This window comes from Hydra viridissima, unplaced genomic scaffold (assembly GCF_058129835.1).
Source record: "Hydra viridissima isolate aposymbiotic clone 2 unplaced genomic scaffold, HvirCarnegie_v1 scaffold_10, whole genome shotgun sequence".
In the NCBI taxonomy this organism is placed as follows: domain Eukaryota; kingdom Metazoa; phylum Cnidaria; class Hydrozoa; order Anthoathecata; family Hydridae; genus Hydra; species Hydra viridissima.
In genome coordinates this window covers 9,049,564-9,072,500 of record NW_028324309.1, presented here as the reverse complement: position 1 = coordinate 9,072,500, position 22,937 = coordinate 9,049,564, and the positions used below count along the sequence as shown (strand labels likewise).

The following is a 22,937-nucleotide window of genomic DNA, read 5'->3' as shown; positions in this document are numbered from 1 at the left end:
TTGAAAATATTCATTATCCATTGAACAAGGAGCTAAATAATCATTTATCTGAAGATGTGACTGAAAAAAACGAATATGTTAATTCTTGTGTCCAAGTAGAGTAAAGTGAATTGACAATTCATACTGATAACTTAAAGAAAAAGAAAAATATTAGATTCTGATGATTTACTTGACAAAACTTTAGTGAAAACATTAGAAATGATTTACTCCAATATTGAAAATCCGACTGAAGAAGAGCAGGATGAAGATTACACTGCCCAACAGTAATTTTGTTTCGAAACCAAAATTAGTTATTTCCATGTGCTGAATTCGAAAATGACATTAAAAATGACATATTAGCTCTAGTTTAAGAAATAAAAGCAAAAATTTTCTCTCAAGGCAAGGGTTGAATTCAGTGATCGCGAAATGAAAAATCCGGAAAAATATCTGGTCTTCAAAATTTTAGTTTATGTAAAACCGTGCACTTTGCTTTCAAGGGGCGAATCAACTTAAATTTGTTAGCGAAAAAGTTAAAATTTTAAAGACCAGATATTTTTCCAGATTTCGTTATTCTATATCTCAAAAACTAGAGCTAATAAAAATTTTTCGTTGTCAATTTCTTTTTTCTCAGCCCAAAATTAGTATAATTTGAATAAAAATGTTAAAGATACAAAAAAAAAAAATATTTTTTTGCTGCGCAGTGTTATTTATGAAACCATTAATTCCACAGCTAAAGCGATTAAACAACTATTCCAAAGCTTCGACTAAAGTTCAAATACTTCTTCTCAAATAAGAGTTTTCAGATAAAGATGAAACAATCGAGTCTCTCTGTTTAACCTATTAATGTGAATAAAAAATGTAAATATTACATTCTAGCTTATTAGTTTGTTAAACCAACTGATGTGAAAAACTACACATTCTGTAAAATCCTTTGTAGTTGTAAAAAGAAGAACCTGATTTTGCAGGAGCCTCAATGCGTACATGTTTTCCATTAATAGCTTCTATGCATTGTGGAAAGTTCCAATTCTAATTAAACTCTTTAATGATGTTTTGCCATTCTTTTATGTCATTTGGGGTCTTGGAAATATTTTTTTTAGAACTTCCCATTTAGCACAACAAGTTTCTTCGATTATATTACAAACTGTAGCTCTCCCAACTCGAAAATAAAAGGACTGAGTTTGTTGTGATACTACTGTAGCCAGGTATCGAATTGTAATAGTTAATCTTTGCGATGGACTATTTAAATCTATTTCTGCAACAGTATTTTGTTTTTTGTGCAAAACGCGCAGCTTATTTTTTTTAATGGAAACCACACAATAACTGTCGTACAACAATAAAGTTTACAAAATATCGCCATTGTGAGGAATTGTTTTAACCTCCCCTAAGACACTAATGAGCCATTACTTTCTTCATGAACTTGACAATATTTTTCCCATCTGCGAATCATAAAATTTACAAACTCCACTCCCCTTTTACACAGTAGTACAACCGCCTCATTTTAACACATTGAATAGATTAAGACAAATTTGAAAATCCGATTAATGACAAAAGGTGTTCCAGTCTGTCAGGAGACATTCTTAAGTATCGATAAAAAAAAAATTCCCTATCAAATAGCATCATTTCTTGCACCAAAGAACTTAACGCACCTTGCTTAACGAGTTTTTTTAAATAGTTCTCTGACCCAAAACATATGCTTTTTTTTCTTTACGCTTTTTTGGCGTCTTAAAATTAAAAGTGTAACAAAAAGTCGATAACTTAGAGTGATTTTTTTTTTATGACGGCCATTTTTTGTTTGTTTACACTGTTTTTTTTGAAAGATTTTTGCGCTAATTCAATTGCGCTAATTCAGTTTTTTTTGAAAGATTTTTGCGCTAATTCAATCTAATGGAAACATTAAGTTGCATAACAATTTACCGCACAACAAATCAAACGAACGTTGCACGATTTTTGTACGACATTTCTACAACTATTGGAAACCAAGCTTAAGTCAAACAGGGTTACAACTTCAAAACATACTAAGTCCGCAGCGAATCCAATGACGTTATGATTTTTTAGCAACCAATAAAAGGAGTGTTTATATTAAAATTAGCGCACTTTTTGTTGGCGCTTCAAGTTTTATTTAATATTCACATAAAAAAATGACTGAAATTACACAAGGAACTTACACAAGGAAATTACACAACGCAAGGAAAAGAAAGCAAGTTGAAAGGCAAGTAGTGTATTTTTATATTATGAATATTAAAAGTTTTATACAAACAGAATCATACAAATTTATCTTATATATATAGATAAATTTGTATGATTCGGTTTATATATATATATATATATATATATATATATATATATATATATATATATATATATATATATATATATATACACACACACACACACACACACACACACACACACACACACACACACACACACACACACACACACACACACACACACACACACACACACACACACACACACACACACACACACACACACACACACACACACACACACACACACACACACACACACACACACACACACTACGACCATTTTCTATAGACGCATGTGGATTATGTATTAAAAACGTACTTAACTTTATTTTTATAATGTATTTCAATAAATTATAAATAAAGTATCAAAAAATAATGAAAATCATCAAAAAATTATATCAAATTTGAAAAGAGGTCAATCATAAATGAATTAAATTCAAAAGATAGCTGACTATTTTCTATAGACGCAGTTCACATTTTTTAACAAAACTATCAAAAAAAATATTTTTTTCACATTTTTAGTACTCGATTGGACCTCCTTTGCGCTCAATTACTTGATAAATTCGTTTTGGCATACTTCCCACCAAGTTTTCCAGCACTTTCGGCTCCATATCCTCCCAGCATTCTGATACCGCTACTTTTAGCTCTGCCACAGAGTTATATTGCTTCTGGTCAGCATAGATACGTCTTACAATGATTCCCCAGATGTTTTCAACAGGATTCAAATCTGGACTGCGAACAGGCCACCACATTTGCACAATTTCTTTAGCTTCAAACCAAGCTTTAGTCTCGCTACTAGTGTGAATGCTGGCGTTGTCTTGTTGAAAAACAAACTTTTTGCGTCGATATTTGTTTTTAAATGGAATCAAACATAATTTTAGCACATCAATGTATTCAGAACTTTTCATTTTGCAAGATGTAAATGCTAAATTTAACTTTCCTGTTGCACAAAACCCAAGCCAAACCAACAAAGATCCACCACCGAAATTCCTTGTCGAAAAATATTTGGGTTCTCTCCTCAAATCACGCCAGTAGTCACTAGAATAAACTTTTTCTCGTCCGAAAAAATCACCTGGTATTGAAAACAAAAGTATTCAGTTATTTAGACATCTTACGCATTCATGAGAATTTAATCTAAAATTTCTTAGTTGTTCTCAATCACGAGCCATGTTTTCGCGGGCGAATTCCATCCGTTTCTGTTTGTGAACGGGCTTCAAAATTTGGTGCTTTATTCATTTTTGATCGTACAATATGTGGGCTGTCTTTAGAACTTTCCTAATCGTCTCCTTGCAAACCTTTAAACCCAAATCTGACTTAATTGTTTTCAAACTTTTCGATGAATTTGATGCGAGTCGAACAATTCTGCGTTTTTCAAGGCCTGAAAGATTTCTTTGGTTTCCTCTTGATTATGCATAATCTGTTGGATTTTTCAAGAAATTACGGATGTGATCTCTTCAATCTTCTAGTAATTTCTCGTTTTGGAACTTTTTCTCGATGATAAGCCATTATTTGACCTTTTTCAATATCGGTAAGGACCTTTCCTTTCGGCATTTGGTTAAGTTCAACTTAATTTCGACTCACAAAATAAAAAATACTACAGAATATAAGAAGTTTGCGACAAAACTCGTAAAAACTTTAGTGCGTCTATAGAAAATTGCCACGTGAATAATAAAAATTTTATTATTTTAATACAATCAAGACAATTAATAATCAGATGCATAATGGATCATTGTTTTCTTACATATACTTATTCAAAAGTACCGTTAGAACAATTTTATTACCACTGTAACAATGTAAATCCGCTAAATTCTACATGCGTCTATAGAAAATGGTCGCAGTGTATATGACCAAAACCATATATATATATATGGACCAAAACCACCTTCAAAACACTATTGCCGACATGACCACAAAACGACATACAAATGCTCTGAAATAAAAAATACTGACCTCTACCTTTTTAATGCTCATTTTTATAATGCTATCAAAAAATGTGACCAAGACAAATATATATTAAAGTTTTTGTTTGTTCAGAAAAAACAACGATCTAGAAAAAAAAGAGCAATTTTATCCTCAAAAAATGAGAAATAGGTCTAATTGTGAAATTAGTTATTTTATGGAAAAAGAAAACAGACAAATATTGCATGTTTGTAAAGACACTTTTCTAAAATGCTTACATGTTGGTAAAACTCGTGTTCAAAATATTGCAAAACATTTCTTCAAAACATGGTAATCCTAGAAAAGAAAACAGAGGTGGTGATAAAAAGAGCCACAAATTTAAGGATAAGCGAAAGGCTGTGATAGAATTTATAAAGACTCTTCCTGGAAGAGAGAGTCATTATAGCAGAAAGAAATCTATAAAACTTTATCTACCATCAGAGCTTAAAAGTATTAGAACAGTATGGAAATTGTATGCAGAAGAGGAACTCAATCTACCAGTTATTATCAACTTTAATTTAGGGTTTGGTTCTCCTAAATCAGATGCATATTCATTTTGTGAAAGAATTCGAAAGCAAATAAAGATTGAAAATAATTTAGAAAGGAAGAACAGTTTAATTGCTGATTTAGTTGTTCATAAGCGTAGAGCAAATGCATTCTATGATCTTTTAAAGGAGCAGAGAGATGGTTTAAAAAATACTTGCTTTGACCATCAACAAAACAAAGTCATTCCTAAAGTTCCAGATCAGCAAGCTTATTACTGTAGACAACTATACATATACAACTTTTGTGTTGTAGAAAATAAAAATAACGGATCATTAAATCCAGATAATGTCGCTATCTATACTTGGAATGAGAATGATTTCAAAAAGAATACATGGATAGCATAGACACTGTTCGTTTAGTTTCTGATGCATATCCTGTTCGAGGACATACATTTTTGCCTTGTGACCGTGTATTTGGAACTTTATAAAAAAAAGCTTAAAAAGATTGAACGGAATTTTTTCCCCAGAAGAGTACTATGTTTACAGTACACAGGGAAAAGTGAAAATTGCAGAAAGAGACTGGAGTGTGTTAGATTTTAAATCAGTATCTCTAAGAGTTTTTAAAAAATCATTGCCAATCAAAATTCAGTAAAATAAACGCTTTTTTTTATCACAAGAGGATCACTTAAAAATATTAAAGTCCAAGGAGAACCAAATTTTAAATTTTTCGAACAGTTCTCAGATTATGACAAAGAGAGGGCATGACTGTTTTTCTTGTCCATCTCAGATTCAGAAAGGAGTCCCAGTTGCAGATGCTAAAAAGAAAGATATCAAAAGTTTAATTCTTGTGCATGTAGGAGTGAACTGGGAGCAGGATAATCGTTTTAATTTTTTAAAAAGTATTGTTATTGATTCTTTAATAAAAGAACGCCTAGAAGATGAGGAGGATACTATATGCAGTTGTCTTGATGAAGATGCTGTAAGCAGACGTGTTTAACTTTTTGTTGTATTTCAAATTTTGTTTTGTTGTTGATCAGTTGCTAAATAAAAACAATATTTTGTTTGTTTCCTTTGTTTTATACTTCCTTTTCCGTTACTTTATTTATTGTATAATAATAAAAAACTTATAATTCGCGCAAGTTAAATAAATTAAAATATTTCAATGCTTTTTAATGAACTAACAAGCCATGTGAATTTAACCTAACATCTTCAAAATAATCTAAGTCCATATTTCAAAAAGGTTTATTTCGAGATCCTGTAAAGTTGCAATTTTTTCTATGCACATGATTTTATAGTGTCTATTTAATGATACAAATTTAATGAACATAATTTTTTTTAAAGCGCTAATTAAGCGTGGGCCAGTTTTCCTTCGATTTCTCAAAATCAATTTACTCGGACTTAGGGCGTTTTGCAGATGGAGTCCTCTTTTTTTTTTTTTTTGAGGGGGGGGGGGGGGGTATATATGTTAGATAAGCTGAGCACCAACATCCTTTTTATCATTTTTGTAAGATAATAAAATTAGATCAGCTGTATACTGAGTTATAGAAATAAACCCATTTCATTTCAAATTTTGTAAAATAAAATTTGACCAGTTGTATACGGAGTTGTCAGAAATAAACAAATTTTATTTCAGGGAGTACCATGACTTTAGTATTGATGAAAATCAGATCGTTTTTTTAGTAACATACTGATCTGGGAACTCTTAAGCTAAAAGTGAATTTTCTTGACTACCTGTAAATAATCGCGCGGTACATATAACTTAAAAAAAAAAAAAGAGCAATCATTGTAATACTTTAATTGCATATGATCTATGGACTCTTATCAATCCATAAAAGCTCTTCGTTAATTCTGCATTAAAATTGCGTTTTAAAAACTTTACCTTTAATGAAAAATTATACCAACTACCGCTTCATTTTATAGACCGCGTTAAACTTATACAAAGTACTAACGTTGTATCGTTTATCATCCAGGCTTTAAAAATGGTCTTTACTTTATCAATGGTGTCAGTTTCGCCAGCTTGGCATGCAGCACTCACATATGAACTAAACTTTCTAAAAACAATAAATACACATTAAAAATATAACAGGCACAATTGTTGATAATACCGATTTTTAAAAACGCATCAAGTGTTTCTGAAAATTTTCAAAAAAAACCTTTTGAAAAAAATACTTGATGCATTTTACAAGCACGAAAGCTGCTGGTTATTGTATTTTACAAGCAATATGATGCTGGTTGATAGCTAAAGACCATCTGATTTTTATGAAAAGAAACGGACAATCCTACATTTTAATGAAAAGAAACAGACATTCCTACATTTTATTGAAAAGAAAATTTCCTACATTTTAACATAAAAAAAGGGACTACTTTACCTTCCAATTTTTAGGAACGGAAGGACTTACAATTAATAACTGCAAATTTTAATCGAAAAAGTAAATAAATAACTTTCAACAACTTACTTTTGAACCATAGGTTTAATTTTTTTAGCAACAAAACCCTGAAAAATTAAAGTTTAAAAAAGATTAAAAGCGTAACTATAAATTTTCGTAAAAAATAAGTGGTGGAGCAGATTTTCGTAAAAAATGAGTGGAGGAGAAGATTTTCGTAAAAAATGAGTGGAGGAGCAGATTTTCGTAAAAAATGAGTGGTGGAGCAGATTTTCGTAAAAAAATGTAGGTAAAAAAAAACGAAGCACTTTGTTTACGCGAGAAAAACACAAATCTTTATAAATATAGCTAAAAAAGTGATCAGTATATTCTATCATTATGACGTAAGTACGAAAATCAAACAGGTACGAAGTATCGAAATCAATCAAAACAATTTATAACAATTACTTTAAAGTAAACTGCTTACCCTATACTGACTATACACATTTGTAGAACTCAAAACTTTACCAAGATAATTTAAATTGCTTAATACCATTCGCCAAACAATATCATTATCATCTTTCTCGATGAATGAAAGCAAACTGAAAACAGTTGAATAACTGAGACGTCCTGATCTAAAAGAAAAAAAAAAAAATTGCATTCATTTTTGTTAGAAGTCTTGCAATCGGATTTCCTTAAAACATGAAAATATCTTCCTTACCGTGCAAGATTAAACGCATCGTCGATGATGCCAGCGCGATCGGTTACAGAAAAGACCTGCGCAGAAAATATTCCCAAAAGAATTTTATTGTTACAACACACACACAGGCACGCACATAGGCACACAAATATACAATGGGGTGCAAAAAAGATACCACGCTTTTTCCTAGTTTTTAAATTAAAATGTGTATTTAAATTAAACAAATTATCACATTGTGACAGTGAAGAATACAGGACAGAAGAGAGATATATAAAAGATATTGCCGACATAAATGTTATTTTATATATAAAGTTTATATATAAACTAACATTCATATAATCAATGTGAAAAAAACCAGTGAAATCGGCCACACTCAATGTTTTAGAAACCAGCTGACAGAAATCGGAAAAATTATTGAAGCTACTGATCAAGGAAAGTCTCACAGAAAAATTGGGTTTTAAACACCGAAATTCAACAATTAGTAGAACTGAAATATCAGCACACTGGTCAAACTGAAAGGTCTGTTGGGACAGGGAGAAAGCCTAAAACTTCTAAAGGAGAAGAGTCTTATATTCTTAAAGCTGTGAAAAAAAATACATAAAATCATTTTTCATAAGATACAATTATATATGAACCATACGAATATCTAAAAGTGGACAATATCCTATCGAACAAAAGCAGTTGAATTTTTTGCTGGCAAGTAAAAAAAGAAGGTTCCAATGGTGCAAAGTGCACTAAGATTGGACATTAGTAGATTGAGCAAAAGTTATCTGGAGCAATGCGTCTCCCTATGTTTTGTTTTACATGTTGATCTCACTGTTGGAAAAGACTTAGGAAAGGTTTCAACCTCAGACTTGCAAGACAACTGTTAAACATGAAAAGAAGATTAATGATTTGACCCAGTAGAAAACTTTTGGTTTGGACAGAAAACTGCAGATAATAGGTTAACAAATGAGGAACAACTGTTTAAAATTCTTCTCAACAGTTGGAATACATTTCCAGTTGACTTCTTAACAAGACTTATAAATAGTATGCTTTTAAAATTTCAAGAGAATTCATAAAAAGCAATCGATGGTCTATTATCTACTAAAACTGCTAAAAACTGAAACTTTAAAAAGAACAATTTATTACCTTCTACTTTTTAATATTCAATATATTACCATAATTGTTTTACATCATTCACTTTATTAATAGAATAAGTAAGATCAAAACGTTTTTTTTTTGCTATTTAAAGATATTTACTGTGGCTTTTTTTTTTTTGCACCCATTGATCTTAATAAGTAAAATATTATAGAGTTATGCCAACCGTGAAATCTTTTGATAATTGCTCAATAATCTTTTTCCATCCCTCAAGATCATAGCTAACGCGATAAAAACCTCGATGCTGAAAATTACCAATCATCCAAGGTGCATTTGATTCAATAAATTCTAGTAGAAAAAAATACTTTTTTAAAAGCTTTTCTTTTAAATTAGCAATTAAAACAAAATTATCAATTGGCAATCATTTGAATGCACAGTCAGATTGAATGCACAAATATAAACATGTTAAACTTTTTTTTTGACAAGAAATAACTAAAAAATTGTACTGAAAATCACCTGACTTCTCTCTAATTAATTTAGTTTTTGCAGAAGCCAAATTGTCACTAGTAGCGTATGTAAAGGGAACAATCCACTGATAACTGAAAAAAAAAATTCTTGAAATTAAATCAACAATTTTAAATAGATGTTATACTGATTTAAAAGTATTACCTACCAAATATTATTAAATATTAACAACACAAATTTAGATGCTTAAGTCTACAAATACAAAACATCTATTGAAATTAGCATTAATGTCTCAAAATATACCTGTGTATTAAAATAACTATACAAACTTGAATTTGGACTTCTGTGTAACAACAGCCTTTGGATCTATCAGAAAGTGACTCTGTGTAATTGTAAACTTGCCAGAATCTGTCTTCTTGATATCAATGACAGGAAAACCCATCTGTTGTGTCCAAGTGTCCATCATTTCTGTGACATTCCACCCTGCAACCTAAACTTTAACAATTAAACCTTAAAACAAGATTTTAAAATGAGGTCAAAGCTGTTTAAAACAAGGCTATGAGGAAATCACATGAGCTTTAAACAAGATCCTAATCCAAAAAAAGATTCTAAAATTATAAGGAACAAAATTATAAAACTAACATTTTCACAACTTAAGAAAAATTGTGTTTGATTTATTTGTGTCTAATAAACTTTTCATAAACTTTTCAATCAAACTAAGACGTTTCATTCATGCAAATGTAGTTCCTTTTTATGAACAAGGAACAACAGCTAAACCATGAATTTTAATTACTTTACAAAAATTATAACAAAAATGAAAAGAAATAAAGTGTTGTTCCTTATTATAAGTTTTTATTTGAATTAAATCATAAAGAATACCATAGCATAAAAAAGATACTGGTAGGTTGGAAAGAGATATACAATAAAAATTTGATAGGAAAAATAGTAGGAATATATTGATAGGAAAAATATTAAGTTAATCAAAAGTAATAAAAAATACAAATATTGTTTTTTATATTGATCATAAATTTCAATATTTAACAACATTACCTCTGTAAACATGTTCCATAAGTCGTTTGTGGTAGCACCTCTATATTGGTATTCAACCAAGTATTTCTATATGAAGTTTAAGTTAAGAGAACAAAAGGAATCTAAAAACTTGTATATTTAGTGGTATTAAATAAAAACAAATAGAATGACACCACTACATTTATAAGGCAATATATAATAATTAGAATGCAATTTTTAAAAGAAAAATCTGTTTATGAAAAATTATAACTTACATTAAGACCTTTTCGAAATAAATCATGAGTAGAGTCCAAATAAAAGTCAAGCATATGAAATAATGAAGAACCCTAAATATTTTTTAATAAGTTTATACATTTAAAAAAAATAGAACTTTTTCATCATTACCATCATCATATTACCTTATTATAAGTAATGGAGTCAAATATTTCTTTGATTTGACTAGGGTGATCTACTCTTTGTGATATGGGATGAGATGAGGCAAGGCAATCAAGGGTGATCCCTGTGAGCCAATCAGAAGATAAAAATTCATCAAACTAAAATGCAAAGAGAAAATATTTTTTACAGTAAATAAGATTCTATTCATAATAAGTTATACTTAAAAGTTAAAATAATTAATAATAATAATAATAATAATAATAATAATAATAATAATAATAATAATAATAATAATAATAATAATAATAATAATAATAATAACAACAATAATAATAATAATAATGATAATAATAATAATAATAATAATAATAATAATAATAATAATAATAATAATAATAATAATAATAATAATAACAATAACAATAACAATATTAATAATAACAATAACAATAACAATAACAACAATAATAATAATAATAATAATAATAATAATAATAATAATAATAATAATAATAATAATAATAATAATAATAATAATAATAATAATAATAATAATAATAAGAATAACAATAATAATAATAATAATAATAATAATAATAATAATAATAATAATAATAATAATAATAATAATAATAATAATAATAATAACAAAATTATAACATCAGATAACACATATACAAATATGTAAATAAATGATATTAGTACAGATTAATAACTTTTGTAAAATTTTTTTTTTTAAATGCATAAAATTGATTTTTAAAGATAAAAAGACAAACAATAGTAACATTTTATACAACCAATCAGTAAGTAACAATCAGTAAAATTACATTTTATATAACTATTAAGAAAAAAAGCTGTATTCTTCAATCTTTCAAATAATCTGTAATTTTTAACCTTAGAAATAAAACTACAAAAGATAGGTAGCATACTTATGCTTCTATAAGAATATGAAAGATGGGTTGTAACACAAAACATTTTCTCAAACTTTTTTGTAAACTGAGGTCACAAATGATAAACTCTTTTTCGTTCTGATTACTAAAACCACATTTGTTAAAATTTTTCTAACAAAATCATTCCACTCCAATCTATTTCAGTTTTTAATACATACACACAATAGTTAAAATGTGTATTTACATCATATACATAAAATATCTTTAATGGGTTATTGTATCATAACTAATATATAAATAGACCTCAGTCAATCTATCTTGACTGCCATTTTAAAAACTACTTTTTAATTAAACTAACTAAATATTTTGTTCTACTTTTAAGATTTGTAGTTTATTATCATTATCACTGTGGCTTGTTTTAAGTCAATTACAGCAATGAATACTGGACAACTAAATGGTTTCGCTGTGAAATTACAAAACACAAAGATGAGCCAAGGTTTTAATAAATCACAATACATTAACCATATTACCATCTCTAGAAAATGCTAGATAAAATCGGCAACCAATGTACTCTAGTTTATCAAAACTTCTGCTTATCTTTCTATTTTGTAGTTTCACAATAACGCCTGCAAAAATTTTGTTTGTTTTAGAAAACATAAATATACCACCCTAATGCATAATATACAATTGAATTGAAATTTATATTTAAAAAAATACCATATTCCATTCTGGGTGCGAGTTATTCATTGCATAATATTCCAGGTAGCTAGCTAATCCTTCTTGAATCCAAAGATCATTCCACCATGCACAAGTCACCAAATTACCAAACCACTAATAAAAGTCAAGCATATTATTCGGGCAACAATGGTTGAAAGTTAAAACTAAATGGTAACCTATTTATAATGGGAGCCCAGTGTTAAATGGTTAAAAATGACCTCACAGTTTTTATATTAAAAATTTTAAATGACAAAAACAAACCAAATGTGCACATTCGTGAGCAATTATGCCTGCTGTTGATTTCATATTGCCTAATGACGATACTCCTGGTGTATATAGCAGTCGTGACTCTCTGTATGTAATAATGCCCCAGTGCTCAGTTGCTCCAGAAGCATAATCAGGAATCCCATACATATCTATTATACATAAACATTTTTCTTAAAAGATAAACTATTATTTCTTTAAAGAAATATTTATGACAATATTATATTATATTTAAATAATAAAGTCATTACAATTGCAGTAATTGTAAAGGTATTTATAAAATGGTTTTTCAAACATACTTTAAAATATAGGATAAAGATTGAAATGAAATTTTTATTTTCAGGTTAAAAATACCCACCAAGTTTAGGCATTGGATACTTTACATCTAAAAACTGCTCCAAGAAATTCATCATATTAACACTTGTGTTAAATGAATACTCTGTTGAGTTAACATACTCTGGTCGACTCCAAACACTTATCTAGAGAAGATCCAGTTACAATATCTAATAGCTGTTCAAGATAATAGTAGAACAGATTTATTTTTAAATGATGTTATCTGATTTTCTACATAAAATTTTTTTCAGTAATATGCAGCAAGGAAACAAAAAAAAAAATATCTATTATAGATATATATACATGAACTTTTCAATGAAACTAAGAAGTTTCATTGAAAGTAATATTAACATCATTAAAATCTTGTGAAGTGGCAGAAACGCAATTTTAACCAAAAGACTGCAGTATGCTTGTAGCTACAGTGGAAGTAAATTGTAGGTGCCATTCCATCTACTTTCAAGATCATTCACCAAACAATCATGGCAGCAAGAAGCAAAACTAACATCTGGCTAATGGGTTAGACAATAGATAAACTGAATTATAAAAAGTTCCCCTCTAATAATGAGGTGCTTGAATTGTTTTTGAGTTACAGAAATAATTAAAAACAAAAAATCTCAGAAGCTTGTTCAAAAAACAGTGGACAATAATGAAATTTCACAAAAAATTGTAAACAGTAAAACAAAAAGAGAAATAAGAATAAAATTTCAAAGAATAAAATAGTCCGTTCGAAAAAAAAAAAGCATTGATTTCTAAGAAATTTGAAAAGACAACAAAATGTTTAGTTGAACAGTATCTCCGGCCTTTTAGAAAAATTAAGAAATCTAATGCTACTCCTCTTTTTATTCAAAAAAAAAAAAAAAAAATATTGGAAATGATTTATCTATTACTGAATCACAATTTGGAATAAATTTTACTGCACTGAGGGCAACACTGGCTTCTCTTAAAACTAACTGGAAACTCTGGAGCTCTGGAAAGACTGATAATTATTCTATTTCTAAGCCAAATATTTTAAAGCAGAAAAAATCAAGCACAAGTAAATTGAATGCAATATCAAAGATAAAAAGCTCTGATCTGGATGACATGATGTCATCATGTCATCATGAGTTGCATTCAAAGGTGAATGTTGAAACAGTTAAATATAAACAAAACTTTATAATTTATTTTTATATTTATTTATAATTTTGATTATTATTTTTTAAATTAAAAATACATTTTCATGAACTAAATGATTCACCTTATTATCAAAAATGATAAAATGAACTAAAGAGAAAATTGTTTGAAAGACAGCTGGAAATCAATTCTTGAAAAGGAGATAAATTGTGATCACCTGAAGAGATTTGACTCAGAAAAATGAAACTATTCTGGAAAAGTTGAAAAATTTTGCAGGTTGAAAATTTTGTTGGTTTGATTTTTATAATTAAATTGTTTTTTTTATAAAGCTTTTGATAAAAATTTAGACGTTTTTTTTATAAAGCTTTTGATAAAAATTTAGAAAATTACCTACCAGTAATTCATACAAATAGCAGTTCTTTGGTTGGGTGGCATAGTAAAAGACTTTTACTTTAAATTCTTAATGGTTTCACATCATGCCAGATTTATGACATAGGAAATTTAATATTTAATCTTCTTCAGCCACAGTTCAGTAGTTTGTGTCTGAAGATAATATAATTGTGAGAGGGAAAGATGATTCATATAATACCATCATTTACAGTAATACTTTATGTTTCATGGTTTACTAAAGCTCCTATCCCTGCAACAGCACCTTCATTAGATCTTAAAACTATTCATGAATGATAAAATATTTTAAATTTAGTTATAAACCAATAAAGGCAGAGCTGAAGTCACTTAAAAAACGAAATTGGCTTTTAAATGAAAGATTTGTTGTTATGTTTCTAGACGATAAATGCTTACCTGTAGATCAATCATATAAACTAGTTCTTAAATCAACTCAATTAGTAAAGCCTGTCAGTTATAAGATGGGAAAACTGAATTCTGAAATTTTTGTTGATAATAATAAAAAAAAAATTTGACAAAAAAAACTTTTTTTTTTTACCTGAAAGCTGATTTTTCTTTGATTTGTAAAAATGATATCACAAGAGACAGAATGACTGAAAATCAGTTCATCAGACTCATTTCCAGGTTATTTAAGATTTAAAAATTATGTCTCTGGCTTTCTTGTTGTAAATGACAGTTCAGAACTTCGTTGAAACTTTCAGAAATGAAGAAGATAACCCATTAAATTTACTGGTTGTTGCTGATTATCATTTGAAATTTAAAACAACAGTTAAAAAATCAACAGAAAATAATTTTTTTAATATTTTTATCATGGTACATTTAAAATATATTTAGGCTGCTGGAACCAACCGTAAGAGAGAGAGAGTGTGAGAGAGAGAGTGTGTGTGAGAGAGAGAGAGAGTGAGAGAGAGATTTATCAATTTTTAAACTAAATTCACCTATAAAATATGTTGCCTAAATATTTCAGGCTTACACCTGAAACATTTACAATTGTTGTTGTTAAAAAAATTAATTTGTAAAGATAAATTTGAAAAAAAAAAATTTGTTAAAAAACCTCATTAATCAACTAAAACTTAATAATTATTTGAAGAATATAAAACCTCAATATCATTGTCTTTTCCAGCAACACCTGAATACTTCATTTCAAACTGTGACACTACATAACATACTAAGTATGTAGACATCTTAACTGTTTGTATGAACTTTGTACTGGTTCGATTATTTGAAATGTTAACAGCTGCACCAGGCATATTTGAGCGTGCATGGTAGTTTTGAGGATGTATGATTTCTATATTAAAAGTTGCTTTAAGATTTGGTTCATCAAGACATGGGAATGCTTTTCGTGCATCTGTAGGTTGAAACTTGGTAGTAAATAGTACTCTAGATTAAAAAAAAACTTCAAATATCTTAATTTCATCAGTAATAAATAAACAACTAGAAAATCTTTCAGGCAAAAAAATCTTTTTTTCACTAAAGTTCATTATTAAAAAGATTAAAAAAAAAACAACAAGAAAACAACCTTTTACTGCCATCTCTTTCTATATAAGAACTTCGGTAGAAGCCTGTCAGAATATCAGATACATTTGATTTAAAATGTATTTCAAGTTGATATGTTCCAACAGGTATCTTGCTCTCAAATTTTATAACATAATATTCATTTTCAGGGAACGTAAAACTTTTCTCAATCATAAGCGGCCTAACTGACCCTGTTCAAAAAAAAAATTAAAAACTGGCTCTTTTTTTTTTTTTTTTCCACAACAAAAAATTAAAAAGATTTTTTGATAAAAAATAAATTTAAAGCAAACCAATAAAATGTACAAAAGAAACAAACAGCTTGTTTATTTTATCATCTTATTTTTATTTTAGATGGACAACTGGATTTAAAAAAGTAGTAAGAGTCGACTTTTATTAATAGTTGTATAATTTAATAAGCTTTATTAGTAATAGTGATACATTTGCATGGCATATAAATTATAGATATCCTTTGAGGTAAAAAGGAAAACAAATGTTATACAATTTTATTTTAAATTGTTTAGTAAAATGACTGTGGCAAGTGTTGTTCACAGTATAATTCTAACAAAAAAGTTGAACAAAAATCTTATGGCGACTTTTTGCTTATAGCATTGATAAAATCTCTTCTGACTGTAATAAAGTCAGAAGACATTTTATCAAAGCTATAAGCAAAAAGTCCCCATAAAGCATCATAATTTACAGAATAGATTTTGCTAGATCAAATAAAATTTTACTAACATAAATTATTAAAACTGATTTCTTTAATTAACATATTTAATATATTGTTAAAAATAATTATCAAAAGTATTAAGAAGTGGTTTGTACAACATGTTAAAGAAGTTTGTGCAACAAATACTGAAAAAAGTTATCAACAGTGTTGTGTGATACTTACTTGTTGTGTGATACTTGCTTGTTGAGCTTCTGCTCAAATAAGTATCAAAAGAATATAGATAAGATAAGAATATAGATAAGATAAGAATATAGATAAGATAAGAATATAGATAAGAATATAGATAAGATAAGAATATAGATAAGATAAGAATATGGATAAGATAAGAATATAGATAAGAATATAGATAAGATAAGAATATAGATAAGATAAGAATATAGATAAGAATATAGATAAGATAAGAATATAGATAAGATAAGAATATAGATAAGAATATATATAAGATAAGAATATAGATAAGAATATAGATAAGATAAGAATATAGATAAGATAAGAATATAAATAAGAATATAGATAAGATAAGAATATAGATAAGATAAGAATATAGATAAGATAAAAATTTCTTACTGGATTGTTGAACTTTAGTGAGTTATACTCATGATTCTTTTTTAAGATTACATGATCTATTTTCAAGATTACATGATTTTCACATACTGTATGCAAAAGACTTTATTTACTATTAGCATTCAATAACTGACAAAATGATATAATTGAACTAAATAACTTTTACAACAACTTTATTTTACTAAACTAATTTAATTGTTAACAAATTAAGCTATCTTTATGATTAGAATGATAGAAATCCACTTGTTTGTAGTAGATAATTTTTATGTAAATGTAAGTACATAAATATTAATATAATAATATATGTAAATACAAGTACATATATATTTGGCATGTTCAAAGAATCTTAGGAATTTACCAATATTTTTTATTACATAATAACAACATAAGAAAGAATGTTATTTCCATGAAAGGTAGTTTCCACCACACCTTATGATCATCTTTACAATAGTCATACAAACATTTGCCAAAACTTCGTACAATTATCATTTTTACAAATTACTTTGTAATCATTACAAAAAAATGTAAACTTGATCATGCAAATGAAACTATCAACTTTTTAAAATTACTTTAAATAATTTCTAATAAATATAAATTATTAAACTATTTATTTTATCAAACATTTATTTAAGCAGTACCACTTTTTTTTATGTAACATGCTTTATCTTCTTAAAATAAAAAAATTTAACAAAGCATAAAGGACTAAATGAAAAAATAAATACAAATAATTATTAGAAAATACCTATTTCAGAAATGGACACATTGGTGACTTCGAGCAGTTTAATATGAAAAAGCACTACATCTATAGGTTGTGTAACATTAAGGAATACCACTTGAATTCCATGGTAACCCATATTAGGGGGATCAGTTTCAATGTATAAATTGTAATGATATGGAATAATGGAAGTTGGTAAGCGTACCTTACACCAAGGGTCAGTGCAAGGTGGTTTGGATGCTGTTGGAGATAATGTAGGTGTAGATACAGATGTTGATCCAGCAGAAGCAACAGATGCTGTTGTTGTTGCAGATTGTTCTAAGCCAAATTATTAACAGCATTTAAGATACATAAAATATGTATTTACACTTACATACATGTATATACAAGTATGTCATAAAAGTAGCTTTTTTATTTATAAAATACAATATTTATAAACAATTGTTTTATTTCTTATTGATTTAGCATTTTTCAAGTGCTACTACTATAAAACCATTTGAAAAATTCATAGTAAAGATTTAGTTGTAAAAGTTTCAAAGTACTTGAATGGTTTGCAGCTGCTTTTATATAATTAGAAACTTATCATTAGACTGAAACAAAAAAAGTGATTTTTTAAAGAACAAGAACTATTTCATAAGAACATTCATAAGAACCAACAATAAGAAAACAACCAACAATAAGAAAAAAAATTGCTTAAAACATTTTGTAATCACAAACCCACACAAAGCAAACTTATTAAAAAGTAGTAATTAAGATATTTTTATAACTAATTAATATAATAACAACTAAATTGACTTTCACAACATCTAGAAAAGTATACAAATAAATACCTTGCTTCAGTTTTTCATACTTTGCTTCTGTTGTTTTTCTTGCTTGTTCAGAAGCTACAAAGCCAACAATTAGGCATGCACTAATGAGTACAACTAAAAATGCAATTCCAATAAACCACATACGAGATTTTGGAAGTAAGAAATGATTTTTTGTAGGAGCATCAATTTCCATTTCTCCAATGTTGAGTTCTAAAAAACAAAGTTGTTTTAAGTCTTTAAAAACACTTCTATTTGGAAAAAAATAAATTTTGTTAAAAATTCACAAATATATACAAATCTAAAAGTTTGAACTGAATAAATTTTCATAACTTTTTACCATTTGAACTGTATCCTTTATTTAACATTCTTCAAGAGTGAAATTAAAGGTTTTCCTTGCTTAAAATTTTTGAAAATAATTAATATTACCAATATATTTAAAAAAAAAAAAAAACCTTTTATGCAAAAACCTTTATTTGTTGAGATGTAATATGATAGATTCGAGTGGTAACTTGATAAAGCTTAAGCAATACAAAGATTTGTGTAAGCAAAATGACTTGTGTAAAATGTACATTATTTATGAATGGATAAACTAGGCAAATATTGCTTTAAAAAAATAATAATAGAAATAAACAAACACAAACCTTGATTCTTAAAATAAACAAACTTGCAAAATTATTGCTATAAAACTTCTCAATGGACAAAACCTGAAAAAAAACTTTTCTTTGTCCTCATAAAAGTAAAAAATAATAAAAAAAGGTGAAAATATACATATTGATATATTTTATATTTAAATACTAAAATCAAATTTTTATGTAAACAATTATTATTACATATTATTTACAATATTTTCATGTAATATTTTCATGTACTCTTTTTATGCAGTATTGTTATACAATATAATTGTAAAAAAATATTACAAAATAAAATATTATTATACAATACAATAATAAAATAATAGTATAGAATATAATTATAAAATATTATTTATGATATTTTCATGTAATATTTTCATGCAATCTTTTTATGCAAAATTATTACACAATATAACTTTATAATGAACCAAAAACTTTAAAACATTTTAGATTTATTTTTCAAAAATGTTTACCTTTTTTGATCACTCATTTTAAAACATCCTTCTGTTAAAAAAAAAAACAGTGAAGCAAATAAAAATAGATAAGTAATTCTAATAATGTTTTTATAAAGTATTTATAAAAACAAAAGTTTTATTGGAAATACTATTCTCCAAAAAAATATTATCTTAATGGATATTTGTACTTATAAGAGCAAGACTATTAAAAAATATCTTGTATTGCAAAACTTATGTAAAAGACACCCTGTGCTTTTTTGGATTTTTTTTCTAACCATTTTCTGACACCTTAAGCCAAGTTTTTTTCTAACCATTTTCTGACACCTTAAGCTAAGTTGTTATGTATATATTAAAAGAATTACTAACTACAAATATCTTTTTCAATCACAAGCCTTTTTGTTCAAAAATGGTCACAGCCATTTGACCACTTGATGTTGCTACCACTAATAACAACAAAAATTGTGTTTTTGATTTCATTTTCTATTTTTATGATTTTTTTTTTTTTTTTTTTTTTTACTTATAAAACAATTATCGAGCTTTAATTATGTCTCAGAAAAAAAATTCAGAAAGCAGAAAACTTAGAAAATACCATCAGTTCAGCAAAAAATAAGGAGTTTTTTTGTAAAACAACTCTATGAAAAGTTTAAAAATTCAAAAACATTAGATGTAAGTAACTGCCATCCCAAAAAGAGCTGGGAGAACAACTTTATTTGCAGATGAGGTAGAAGTAGCATTGAAAAAACTGGCACTATGGATATTTAGGGGAATCTAAAACAGAAATCTAAATTCTTGATGCTGCCAATGTAATTATTAAATTATTGAAGGATCCTGTCCAATTAACAAGATCTTCTCAATGGTTCAACCTATTTAGATATAGCTATCAATATGTTAATGAGAACTCCTCAAGCTGTTTCTAAAACTAGGATTAGGAATTTTTTTCTGCATAATAATGCTATTTATGGACAGTACCCAAATATAATTTGATATTAATTCTCATAAATTATTTGAAACATCTTTATTGGCTTATTCACCATTAAACTTAAATATAAAAAAAATTTTTTTTTTTAGAACATAACTTTCTCAGTATTTGTCAGTGAAATTCTATGGATCCCCACAAAAGTTTAATTTTTTTAAAATTAAATTCTAAAGTACTTTAGCAAAAAAATCAAATCTTAGGATCAGTAGTTTTTTCATAGTTTGTATTCAAAATTTGAAAATTGGTTTGACAGCATTATATTCTATTTTATACTTTATTTCAGAATACAAAAAAGAAGCAATTTCTGATAAAAATAAAATTGACAAAAAGACTTTTTTTTACATTTTTAAAGATTTCATAATAAATTTTACATTACAAAAAAATTAAAGAACTATAAGTTTCTTAATACTTATCATATTTTACAATTATAAACTATATCATAACTATTATCATAGTTTTTGGTTAAATGTTTTCTGTTGGTTCTTTAACATGAGATAAAGCTTATCAAGGTCTAGTTGTGATCGTATTTCTGTAAGTGTACTGGTTATGTAACTGTCTCGTTCTTTCTTCTTTGTGCTGTATATTACAACTATTGTCATAAATAAATCGACTTTGATTAAAAAATATGAGCTTTCTAGTTTAGAGTCATAAAAGTAAACAATTTTATCAACAACATTGAGCTCATTGATGTGATCATTAATAATTGAAATTATATTTGGCCAGTGTTCTATAAGGCATACATCTGGTATATTTACCACACTAGGGTATGAGTTCATTCCGGTTGGTTGTGATCGTATTGTGGAAGACAAACGGTAACCATGACCAGAAAAATTACTTGCCTTTTTACTAGCCTCAAGTACGAGTGAAACACTGGCAGCATCTGATTTTTTTTGGAAAGCTGATAACTTTGATATAAAATCAATGCTTATTCGAGTTAATAAAGTCTTCATTTCAAGAAGTGGAATGTGTGAACTTAAAGTTGTACAGAAATAAAAGGCAAACTTTGAAATAAGATGATCATAAAAACGATAAAGCCATTCATAAAGAAAAGGAACTTCAATGTTTTTTTTTCGAAAAAAACCTTTAGTAGAAAATAATTGCTCACGAGGATCCAATGTTGGAGAAATTGCAATCCAGGAATTTAACTTTGACTGACATTCACGCAGTAAAAGGAAAGATTCAAAAAAATCCCATTCAGCTAATTGTATTTCCAACTGCATAAGGCTATGGACAATATCAGCTTCAAATGTAAAGCTTATCTTTAAGGGATCTAAAATGGGATGGTGAAATTCTTTGTTAAATTCTGTAACTATATCTGAAATAGATTTTGATATAAATTTTTTGTCTTTACCATGGCTGCAACTACTTTTCACCAAAAGTTCATAAAAATCAATCATGCAAATGCGTGCTCTAATAAACTGAATAAGTTGCTTAGATAAATCAAAAGAGATTGCCTCTATTCCATGAAGATTATCTGCAAGTGAACCTTCAACAGCTGTTTGTTTTTTCAAATCTGATGAGAGAGCTATATACAAAGGCTTTATAGTTTCCCGTCGCAAAAGCCTGCGTTCTACAAACAGCATCATAAAATAGCTTTTTTCAATACAAGGAAGTTGTATTAAACAAGAAAGTAAATTAGCCCATAAAGTGCCAGGTTCTGGCTTAAACATCTCTTTTTCTTTTTCAGCATTTTCTTTAGCGCGATCAAAATGAAAATTTGCTAAAGTACAAAAAAAAGTCTCTAGAAATGCACGCTCTCTTGGGATAGGTTTTAATTGAGATAATTCCACATTGCCTGCATGGCTCATTATGCTTTTACTTTAGCAAGCTGTAATGCAAAAAAATGTAATTTTTCAAATGTTAAGTCAAAATTTAAAATACAATAACAACAAAATTAAATAACTGCTGTGGTAAAGGCAAAAATAAGGGAAAAATGTTAGTACCCATAACATCACAGCAAATGATAATAAACACTAAAAATAGTTGAATTTAAAAGAGGCAAGGTTATCAGATCACATTTCTTGTGACAATTATAAAATCTAGAATCAGTATTAAGCATTATTAAAACTTATCATTTTGATGAACATGTGTCATAAACATAAATAGCATAATTGTGTCTTAGAGCTTTATAAGTGAAA

The 22,937-nt window shown here is 27.5% G+C and overlaps 2 protein-coding genes and 1 pseudogene across 4 annotated transcripts in view; 1 reads left to right on the top strand and 2 right to left on the bottom strand.

Annotated features, from left to right (window-relative positions):
• LOC145181208 (aminopeptidase N-like) overlaps nt 1-19,898 on the bottom strand; it is a 22,991-nt gene extending 3,093 nt beyond the window's left edge. The window contains exons 1-19 of one of the 3 annotated variants that reach the window (XM_090100628.1): nt 19,842-19,898; nt 19,378-19,440; nt 18,758-18,946; nt 17,955-18,245; nt 15,926-16,112; nt 15,507-15,786; nt 12,917-13,037; nt 12,556-12,710; nt 12,295-12,408; nt 10,711-10,845; nt 10,567-10,638; nt 10,334-10,399; nt 9,613-9,773; nt 9,335-9,417; nt 9,045-9,166; nt 7,760-7,815; nt 7,526-7,673; nt 7,132-7,169; nt 6,625-6,726 (exon numbers count right to left, since the gene is read on the bottom strand). In XM_090100628.1, coding sequence (XP_089956754.1) covers nt 6,625-6,726; nt 7,132-7,169; nt 7,526-7,673; nt 7,760-7,815; nt 9,045-9,166; nt 9,335-9,417; nt 9,613-9,773; nt 10,334-10,399; nt 10,567-10,638; nt 10,711-10,845; nt 12,295-12,408; nt 12,556-12,710; nt 12,917-13,037; nt 15,507-15,786; nt 15,926-16,112; nt 17,955-18,245; nt 18,758-18,929 — 2,303 coding nt within the window. In that variant the 5' untranslated portion in view covers nt 18,930-18,946; nt 19,378-19,440; nt 19,842-19,898. Of the gene's footprint in view, nt 1-6,624; nt 6,727-7,131; nt 7,170-7,525; nt 7,674-7,759; nt 7,816-9,044; nt 9,167-9,334; nt 9,418-9,612; nt 9,774-10,333; nt 10,400-10,566; nt 10,639-10,710; nt 10,846-12,294; nt 12,409-12,555; nt 12,711-12,916; nt 13,038-15,506; nt 15,787-15,925; nt 16,113-17,954; nt 18,246-18,757; nt 18,947-19,073; nt 19,265-19,377; nt 19,441-19,841 lie in introns of those variants that run through there. The other 2 variants (XM_090100627.1, XM_090100629.1) reach the window with 2 other exon arrangements.
• LOC149883025 (uncharacterized) lies at nt 13,991-15,240 on the top strand (annotated as a pseudogene).
• Nucleotides 19,899-21,040: 1,142 nt separating the features above from the next.
• LOC145181882 (KICSTOR subunit 2-like) lies at nt 21,041-22,821 on the bottom strand. The gene has a single exon (XM_080057073.2). It carries the CDS (start codon nt 22,605-22,607, stop codon nt 21,249-21,251), a length of 1,359 nt encoding a protein of 452 aa, XP_079913199.2. The 5' UTR covers nt 22,608-22,821; the 3' UTR covers nt 21,041-21,248.
• Nucleotides 22,822-22,937: the final 116 nt, after the last annotated feature.

Excerpts from the sequence above, each read along its gene's own strand:
- LOC145181882 (XM_080057073.2), bottom strand. The coding sequence starts at position 22,607 with ATGAGCCATGCAGGCAATGTGGAATTATCTCAATTAAAACCTATCCCA.